The sequence below is a fragment of the Pinus tabuliformis genome, chromosome 7, assembly GCF_031772625.1.
Source record: "Pinus tabuliformis cultivar Carrire ecotype Pingquan chromosome 7, CPIR1, whole genome shotgun sequence".
Classification (NCBI taxonomy): domain Eukaryota; kingdom Viridiplantae; phylum Streptophyta; class Pinopsida; order Pinales; family Pinaceae; genus Pinus; species Pinus tabuliformis.
This window is the reverse complement of record NC_142293.1, coordinates 1,537,940,023-1,537,950,595: the sequence shown is the minus strand read 5'-3', so window position 1 is coordinate 1,537,950,595 and position 10,573 is coordinate 1,537,940,023. Positions and strand designations below refer to the sequence as shown.

The 10,573-nt window shown below is 37.7% G+C and overlaps 1 protein-coding gene across 1 annotated transcript; it reads right to left on the bottom strand.

Annotated features, from left to right (window-relative positions):
* Positions 1–976: 976 nt before the first annotated feature.
* On the bottom strand, positions 977–1,860 carry LOC149253748 (protein LURP-one-related 6-like). Its single transcript, XM_089454583.1, has 2 exons — positions 1,621–1,860; positions 977–1,450 (listed from the first exon to the last, which is right to left on the bottom strand). Exons 1-2 carry the CDS (start codon positions 1,858–1,860, stop codon positions 977–979), a joined length of 714 nt encoding a protein of 237 aa, XP_089310709.1.
* Between the last annotated feature and the right edge of the window lie 8,713 nt (positions 1,861–10,573).

Below are 10,573 nucleotides of genomic sequence, written 5' to 3'. Positions count from 1 at the left end.
AAAATATTAACTATTTAAGATTGCAAAAACATTATAACAACATGAAATTTAATATAATTATCTTAAATCCATTATAATGGAGAGGACCAAATGTACAAACTTTATTCAAATTTTACCGTTAAAAAAATATTTGTATCCAGAAAATAGATTCATGATTAATACTAATTTAAACATTAACATAAAATTAACAAGTCCAAAATAAAAATAAATATAGACTAGTAATATAAACATCCAATCAAAATGGTATTGTAAATCAAAGCTCCTCTTCTTTATGCGAGTGACAATTTCACTATTATCTTTGTAAATCTAAAACTCATTTAGTAAGTTTTAACTTTTACTATTGATCTTTATATAACATAACCCATAAACAAGTGGGAATAGATTCATTAATTTCTTTGGTTCAAAGAGACTGTTTGGAATTCTCGTTAATTCCTTTTCCTCTATTGCCCATTGAGAAAAGGATTTTTTTTTAAATGCAGATGTTTTACTTGAAAATCTGCCTGTCAGATATGAATTTCACATTCCCCCTCAACCTTTCTCAATGAATAGCGTTACCAAACAACCTCTTTGTCATCTCCATTAATTCTCCAATATTCTTCTCAAAATGCAGCACCAGGAAACCCATGTGATAGTTAAAATCAACACAAATGAATTTGGAGTAAGTTGCTAAGTACTTTGTTTTCAAATTCAAATAATCAGAATGGCATCTTACAAAAGCAATTCAAAGAAAAAGCCTTTTAAATAAAATATATATGGTTTATTAACATATCCTTTCCACCCAATATCAAATTTAATCAAATTAAAAAATCCAGCAATATCTTTAATATTGTTAAGCATTAGAATCCAGGCTTCTGATGAAGGGCCACAACTGTCCACTTAAATGCCAGCAGTTTCTAGGGCCACAACTATCCACTTAAATGCCAGCAGTTTCTAGATCTTATTCCATCTAATATATTACTTCAAACAGTATAGATTCTCACCTTCCGAAGTAACCATCTTCTCCATTATGTTTGTGGAGAATTGCACCTAACCCAAATATGAATGCCTGATCAATACCTGGTTGCACAGAAATGCTAAATATGTCTTCTATCGTATCCTTCAGAGTGGCCCACACAGCATTTAATATACATGTGTCATGGACAGGGATTTTACCTTTTGTAAGCAGAGAGAGTGTACATGTACATATTAGCTCTGCAGCAATGGCACGAGAGTCATCATATACAGCACAGGATCGCTCGGTTAAATTTCTCACAATCTCGTAATCCCACTTCTTCTTATTCTTGCATGAATCAGTGAGTGAATCATTGAGTGAGATCTTAATGGGCTTCTTCTGCCTGCAACTAATTGCCGAAGCGGTGACCTTAAAAATGGGTGTCTGATGACCATCTATCTCGTTGCCCACTAAGCCTTTCCATTGTTTTTGGAAGCTGAGCACCTGCACCACACCATCCTGAAAATGCAAATATACATCGAACATCATTACCATTAAATGCAGGAAAAATTTCGAAAACCTTCACTATCTAAACACAAGATCTTTCATATAACCTCAGCAAAATGAAAATGAGAAATATAAAAATTTCGAAAACCTTTACTATCTGAACACAAGACCATTCATATAACCTCGCGTTTCAACGTGAGTATGGGCTTCCCATCGCAGTCTTTGAGAAGAAACTGGTGCTTAGCGGTTGGGCCACATCCCTCCAGTCTGAATACTTCGTTGCCTCCACAGTCCGTGACCACAAAGCCACCGCCATTAACAACACACGGCCTCCTCCTCACAATGAATTGCTTGTGTGAAGTGGAGCAGAACTGTTTGCTAACTACGGGCCGAAAACTCACAGTAGTACTGTCACCATTCATTTTTTCCTTAGTTTCTGCCGCTCACATACACATAAAACATAGCGCATTTATGCTGCTTAAATATAGAACTACATCAATTTTACACAGAAAGGCTGTCTGGGAGGCACTGGAGGTGATGTTCGAGATGTTTTTTTATTGATAGTAAAGGTAAGATCAGGATCTTGTCTGCTAGTTGGCGGTGACGCATGAGTAGACTGGTGGGAGTTGAACACGACTAATCGGGTTCGATTCTAAGCAGTTGAGCCCACTCCCACACCGACTTACTCAGGTTGCTACGGTAAGCAAAAATAAAATATAAGCTACCTTTTGACTAGACCAAGTATGCTGGTTCTATTAGCATAGCAAACTACAAGGATATTTCTATATGGGCCCATGATCTTCAGGAGCTGAAAATAAATAGGTTAACCAAATTATTACCAAATCACTGGCACCAACTAATATCACTGTGAGATTGCCATTTTCACAACTTGTTAGATTAGTAGAGTGTTTCAGTTTTGATCATTGTATGTTTTTTTCCCAGGATAAAAATGTTGGTAATTAGCAACTTTAATGGTAATTAGCAACTTTTTTAGATATATGTAATTTCTTTTTAAAGATTAAAATATTAATGGTAACTTGTAATTTTTCTAGATATATGTAACAATTTGGAAGCCACATATATCATAAACTCATAGTTCAGCCTAGGACGTCCAAGCCAGGATCCGAGACTCTAATAAGGGTGTCATTTTCGTGGATTTGAACCAGGGTGGTGAGCAAGTTAGCAGCCCACCTCAACCACTTGGTCTACCCTTACTAGACTAAAATGTTGATGGAGAACTAGCAACTTTCTGGGATATATGCAACAGTGTGCAAGCCACATATATCAGAAACTCATAGTTCAACCTATGCAATAGTGTGCAAGCCACATATATCAGAAACTCATAGTTCAACCTAGGACTGAGACATCGGAGACCACATATATCAGAAACTCTTAGTTCAGCCTAGGACTGAGACATCCGGAGACTGGAGTAGGGATCTTAGACTCCAATGAGACGCCCTCCAGCCCTACTATGATGGGTCAAGAGACGCCTATTCCTCCAGCCTTATTATGACAGGCCAATTGTGTCATTTTTGGGGATATGAACCTGGGTGGTGAGGGAATTAGCATCCCACCTCAACCACTTGGTCTACCCATACTTGACATTGTATACCTCTTTGTTGAGGGAAGGCTAAGGTATGGTAAGGTAGGGTAGGGTATGGTGGATTAAAGATTGTCTTATTTAAGTTAGATTTATATAATTTTGATGAAAGTATTTCACAAATGGATAAATCATTTTTCTATCTAATTTTAAAATTTATTTTGACTTTTGTAATATATATATATATATATATATAATTTTTTAAAATCACTTCTAAACTGCAAACCAAATTGAGAATAAGAAACCTGTTTCTTTTCATTAATTAACTACTAAAATCTATAAAATTATAGATACTCTACCATCTAAAATAAAATCTTTAAAAAAAATAATTTACTCTAACTAATATCCCTGTAAAATTGTTGAAATTTATGGTTACATGCATTAGATTTAAAATTTATTATTACATGACATTGCAATACTCGAGGATGGAAATAAAACTATTTCAAACACTGTCCAAACTTGAACTACCCTCGCACAATATTGTGTGACCCACAGTGTAATATTAAAGCAGCTGACTTTGACCTAAATTAAACGTTATATATATATAAAAAGTTGTCCCCTCAATGGAGGATTTTGCTACAATTATTATTAAAAACAGGAAGAGTGGTTTTTAGATGAACTATAGACAATATTCTTTTAAAGGAAAATATTCTTTTTCTTTTCCATTAAAAAGGCTGTTTTTATTCTCGCCATTATTGTCATTAAAAATATGTTTTTTTAATTAAAATATAGCAAATTAGGAAAAGAAGAACTTTGTCGATACCCACGACAGTCTTCTGCTGTCAGTGCACTCTCAGTTGGTTTGTGAATGGCAATACCAACTGCACTTCATTATATCCACCACCTGCAAACGCATTAGTATCACTGTATTGTCATTTTATATGGATATTGATGGCTCTCAATCATTTCGATCAAACTATCCAGAGTGCAAATTAACAAATTAACAGGAGGAATTTCATTCTGGCCAGCGCTAAGCATCCGCATTTAATGTTGTGGTAAAATGCATATGCACCATCAAATCTTCTTAACATGCATTTAATGATGCCACAAGATGCGAGATCCAACCATGTATAACACAGAACCTCGAAAGCCCTAATCTGGTCCAATTTTGCAATTGTGTAGTTTCTTTTAATTTATTTATTTTTTTATTTAAATTCTTTTAATTTATTTTTTTATATTTAGAAAAAAATCTTAGATAGCTAAGTTTCAATGATGAATAGAAAAATGAATTTTTTAAATATAATATTAATTGTGGAATAATATTCTCATGTTGCTAAATAATGTCATTAATATTATGTAATAAGATTATCTTTAAAAAAAAAAAAAATTGATATAATTTATTTCTAATTTTTTTTTCAGCACGAAAAAAGCTATATAGATATATTGTATTAATCAAAACAGAAAATGTACAGCATTATAGATATGGGGCATCTGATCTGGTAAGAGAAAAATAAACACATAAACCTCAAGGAGAAGGATATGTGTATCCTGGTCAAAAACTGTTACAAAGAGTGCATGAGGAAAAATATAGCAATGGACATATCTACAAATAGATTTCGATGAGCCAATGTTAAGTATGAAAAAACCACATATATATGAGACATAAGATGGGGAACAAAAATCTTATCAGATTTGGCATCACAAAATAGTGAATTGTGTACCCGACATGGAGAAATCTTGGATCTGGCAGGTGGTGTTGTCCATTGTAATCTGCAGCCTCCATATGCCCTGCGGCGATGTTAGTCCCTGCTTTGACAAAACGTCTGCTCTTCGATTTTTTTCCCTGGCTATGTGGGAGATGGTGTAGTCCTTCCTGTTGTGCCACCAAGCCTCAATCCTGTTTAACCAGCCTGTAAGGTGTATATTTTTAATTCTATTTTTGGACAGAACATGGTCGATGGTGACTTTGGAGTCTCCAAAAATGTGAAGGTTTTTGATGCCAAGGAAATCAGAGAAAGAAATGAGACCGGCCAGGGCCATAATTTCTGCTTTGTTGTTTGTACCGAGACCTCCGTTCCAATGGATATCATAAGATTGACCTTCTTCTGGAATTATATGAATCCCACAGGCACATGTGTTATGTTGGGCAGTGCCATCAAAAAAGGCATAGGGATATTCATAGCTATCATTGGGCAGCTGGTTCCTTCGCTGATTGACTGTGGGGAGATGAGGCCGAGCAAGAGCTTCAAATAACCTAAGGATGGATTCATAGACTATATAAAACGGATCCATTTTGGAGTCAAATATCATACGGTTGCGCCATTTCCAAATGGCCCAAATTGTAATCAAAGGAATCGACCTCCACTTGCAGCGCATGATGCTCCATGAATAAAAGGCTTCATAGATGGTAGAAGTGTTGACCATGGCAAAGCCAAAGTGTGTAGATAAGAGTTGCCAGATCAACAAGGATTGAGGACATTGTAGGAATATGTGTAAGTTAATCTGCAGAGGGAACAGATAGCAGGCCCATACCATTGACACTTCTGGAGATTCTCCCAGGTGAGATTCCTGTCATAAAAAACCAGCCAGGCAAAAATTTTGATTTTTAAAGGGCATCCAGATTTCCATAAAGCTGGCGGAAAGATATTATCACAAGAATCAAAATATGTTTGTAAAATCTGGAGATATATGTGCCTAGCGCTGACAATCGAATTGCTTGTTGGGTGAAAATATTATTGTTTAATTTTGTTGTAGTACTTGCCCAACTATTTAATTTGTCAATCCGAGGTTCGTAGGCTTACGAGGCACATGCACTATATATGCAGGACCGAAGTGGAACTAATCCAATCTAATCTAATCTAAATTACTGAAATCAAATTAATCTAGGAAGGCATTGAAACATTAACTATAAAAGCAAGAAATTGCATAAGGGAAAAGCAATACAACATGTGAAGAATTTGAATGACAAACAACATATGTGAGCTCACAACAATAAAGATATCTTAAATTATATTACAAGAACCAAATAACAAATCATGAAAGTGTAACAATAAAAGAATATAAATCAAAGCTAAGAATCCCCTTCTCCTAATTACAAAACTATCTCTTAAAGCTAATCTCTATCCTTTAAAATGAAGAGAGAGCACTCTCTTATATACATGAAGAAGATAACCATCTCATAATTACATATCCAATATTCTCTCAAGCACTCTCAACTACTTTCCCATTATTACAAAATATGATCCCTTTGAATCCTCCACACATCTCTCACATATCTTGGATAAGATATGCCAACCAAATCCTCCATGATCTTCTCCTTAGGAATAGACTTGAATAATTATCTCCTTAATATGGTGGAGGAGATATTTGTGAAGTCTCTTGGAATTAATTCTTCACATATTTCCTACACATCACAAAACTCACATATTCTTGAGATATATATAAAAATATGTATATTTTCTAATATTTAATCATAAATTCACTTATATTACAAAAATGAATAAAGTGGAAAATAAGAAGGTGAAACCCAAATGTATTTATGAAAATGATATGATAAAAGGTTAATGGCATGATGAAATGTAAGGAATAGTGAAGAAAAAGGTGGATGAAAATATGACATTTCTGAGTCCCAACATTGCCGCTGAGACCTTTCCAAATGATGTTGTCCTTGTCCATCGAACGATATAGACCAGATGATTGCAGGGATAGGGTGATAGTGTTCCATTGGGATTCTAGAGCCCCGGATAGTTGTAAATCAGATGCAGATTTCCAGATTGGGATGGCACCGTCCCATTTTTTTATAACGCTGGCCCAAAAAAAGTATCCCTTGCGGTGTAAATGTCTCAGAAGTTGTGGGGAGATATGGATCGATCCTCCCACACCTGCGAATTCATCAATGCCTATAATGATCTTGGATCCCGTATGAAATTTCCAAATCAAATTTTTACGAAAGAACGGCTGCAATCTTTTAAAACCTCTCCAGATGATAGAACCGTTGGCGGATCCAAAAGTGCTTTGTCTGTACCAATAAGTGATGTCGAGGCCGTCCATATACTTAGCTCTGATAGTTTTGCTCTAGTATGACTCTCCCATAAACGCATTCCACATTGTTTTACATAGAAGCGCTCTTCTGAAGGAGTGTAAATCCATTATGCCCCAACCTCCCATGATTTTTGGCCGAGACAGCTTAGAAAGTCTGCAGAGATGATATTTAGTATTTTCCTTCTGACCACCCCAAATGAAATTGGCTATCATTCTATTTAAATTGTTAATAATAGATGAAGGAATATAGAATAGAAGAGCCCAAAAAACCATGATTTGAACCAGCACGGATTGGGTAAGAATGGCGCGACCTCCGACTGACAAACATCTGTATTCCCATGTTGATATTTTCTTGTAGAAACGGTCCGTAATCCATGACCAGTCAGCAGCTCTGTAACTCACAGGTTTCAAGTTAAATCCAAGATATTTGAAACCCTCCCTGATAGGAATAGCCTTGATGTGGAATAGCTCAGCTAGAAATGTGATAGTATCTCCATTTGTATCAGCGACATGGAAAGATGACTTTAAGTCGTTGATATTCAAGCCGGTGGCTTTCTGGAATCTCTCCAGAATTTCATAAAGACATATCCATGTAGATCTGCACAACATGGCAGACAGAAGGATGTAAGCTCAATGATTCCATGACAAGGATGAAGATAAGTGGAGATAGGGAGCATCCCTGGCGTAATCCCCTGGCCGATTTGAAAAAAGGAGTGGGGACACCGTTTATGAGGACTGCAAAGTTTACATCCACCACACAGGCCATGATCCATCGAATGCATCTGACATCAAGGCCAATCTTAGCCAGAAGGCATCTTATAAAGCCCCAACTCACACAGTCGTATGCCTTCTTTAGGTCGATCTTCAATAGGGCCGCATCAATTTTCCTGCAGTGCATTGAATGTAAGCATTCCTGGGTGAGAGCCACCGCTTCTAAAATATTTCTGTCTTTGAGGAACCCGTGTTGTTCAATGGACAGGTGGAGAGATAGAGTGTTCCTGATACGAATAGCAATGATCTTAGATATGATCTTGTACAATACATTGCATAATGATATGGGCCGGTAATCAGAAAAAGTGGATGAGAGATTTTTCTTAGGAATAAGGGCGATATATGTAGAGGAGATCTTCTGACTGATGATGCCCTGCATTCTCGAATCCTCGACCATCTTGAGGATATCATCCTTAAATAATTCAAAGAAGTGGATGAAGAAGTCGATGGTCCACCCGTCCGGCCCGGGGCATTTATCTTTCTGGAAAGTTTTCATTGTTGCCAATAATTCTTCTTCTGTCACTTCAGCAATAAGAGCATTGTTTAGACCTTCATCGAACATAGTGGGGTATGGGTCTATACCCCACAGAATATCCTCAAAATCGCAGACAGAATCCGCGCTGTATGCCTTTTTAAAATACTTAACAGCCTCTCTGGAGATAGCCTTCTGCGTATAGTGAGAGCTTCCTTGTTCATCCTTGATAGTCCAAATAGCATTAGTCTCCCTCCTCTTATTGGCAAACCTGTGGAAAAACCTGGTGTTTTGATCTCCCTCTCTGAGCCATAATGCACGACTCTTGAGCCTCCACGTAGCTTCTTCTTGCTCTAAAATCTTTTGTTTTCTTTTTTCTAAGACCCAAATACGATTCCTGGTGGAGGTCGACATGGGGGGATTTTTGAGGAGAAAAGATAAGTGCTCTAATTCCCTGTTTATGTCCATCAGCTCCTTTTTATTGGAGGTCGCCTTCTCATTTTGCCATTTTTTTACCTCCATATGAAGGGATTGCAGGCGATCAATGAAATGCCAAGGAGAGTCCTTAACCTGCTTGGGATATTGCTTCCAAGTATCATTTATAAAAGTATTGAACTTTTCATCAGCCAGCCAAGTCCGATTGAACTTGAAGGGATATCCAAATCTGCGTTCTTCATATTTCCATTGAAAGGTAATGGGTCGGTGATCGGATATGAAGGATGGAATGATGTTCATAGAAGGAGGCCCATATTTTTCAATCAATCGCTCATGGAAAATAAATCTGTCAATTCTTTTCGCCAGATAGGAACTGTTGGATCTTCCATTGTCCCAGGTTGGGCCTTGATCAACAGGCAATATATCAATGAAATTCTTTTGGATAATAGATTCCCGGATATGGCTCCCCATAGGATCAAATTTCCTACCATTGCCCCATATCTCGTCATTACAAAAAGTACAGTTAAAGTCTCCACCAATAATCAATGAGTCAATTTCAAGAAGTTCAAAAGAAAACAGATAATTCCAGAATGGGGACCGATTTTTATAAGGAGCATATATATTTAAAATGTGGATGGGGTCATTGGATCCCCGGACATGAGCCAGCACAAGAATGCCAGCAAAGCATTGAAAAGCAGCAGCAGTAATCCACCTGGGGTCCCATAATACAACCAGACCACCAGACATACCCACAGCATTTGAGGCAACCATATGCCATGACGGAAGCATTCGCCTGAAGTAAGAGATGGTCTGAGAGCTATCATGCATGGTTTCCTGAATGAGAAGCATTTTAGATTTCGAGGAGGCAAAAAGATGTTTAAGGGCCAAAAATTTGTGTTCAGCACCAAGGCCCCGAATATTCATAGATAGAATGTCAATCATTTGGGAACCTCCAGGGGCCGGCAAGCTCTAAGAGGCCCATTTTCAGAAAAATCATCAATAGCTATTTCAGTCACAGGTATGTCAATTAAGGATAGATCCCTAGTTGTCAGATCCAATCTTCCCTTCCGTCCCCGGAAATGCCTGCTGCCGTGCTTCTCCTTACGTCGGATAGTAATGTTCCCCGCAGATCTGGGGCTAATGTGGGGTGAGGGGGAACGAGAAGGACGATGGATAGTCAACGGCTGAAGTTAAGTGACGCCCTTTTGAGAAGTAGGTCGATGTCCTGATCAAAGGAATTGTGAGGGGAGGATCGGGGGGATGGAGGAGGGGAAACAGGGATATACGGCGCCTTGCCCTTGCGATCAGGTATCGATCCACAGGATGGGGGAATAGGGGAGAAGGATAAGAGGGAGAAAGATTATTAATCTCAGGGGATATGCCAGGCGAGGGGATAGGGATAGAGTGGATGTGGGAGGGGGGGATTGGGTCGACGATGAAATGTAAAGGACAGACGATGGGTTGGTGCCATGCGGCTTAGTTTGAGCAGGAGGGAGGGGAATTTCAGGGTCCGAATCTGGAACACGAGGCGGCAAAATGTAGGAGAAACTCAGAATTCTGGCCGACGGGACAATAGGGGGTTGAGAGGGGGATTTAGAAACAGTAGAGGATCTCTGTTGATCAGCGGACAAGATGGAGTTACGATGTGAAGGGTCCACAGAGACAGATCTAGATAGAGGGAGGCTAGCAGATCGTTCCAGGGATCGAACCTAAATCAACTAATTTACACTTTATAAATCCAAAAATATTATATCTAAATAAACATCATAAACATCATTAATTTAATGATTACCTTATGAAACATCTTAAAATTTCAACGTCTTATTAAAATATCTTTTAACTTATACCTATAATCTGTCACTTTAAATCATCAAAT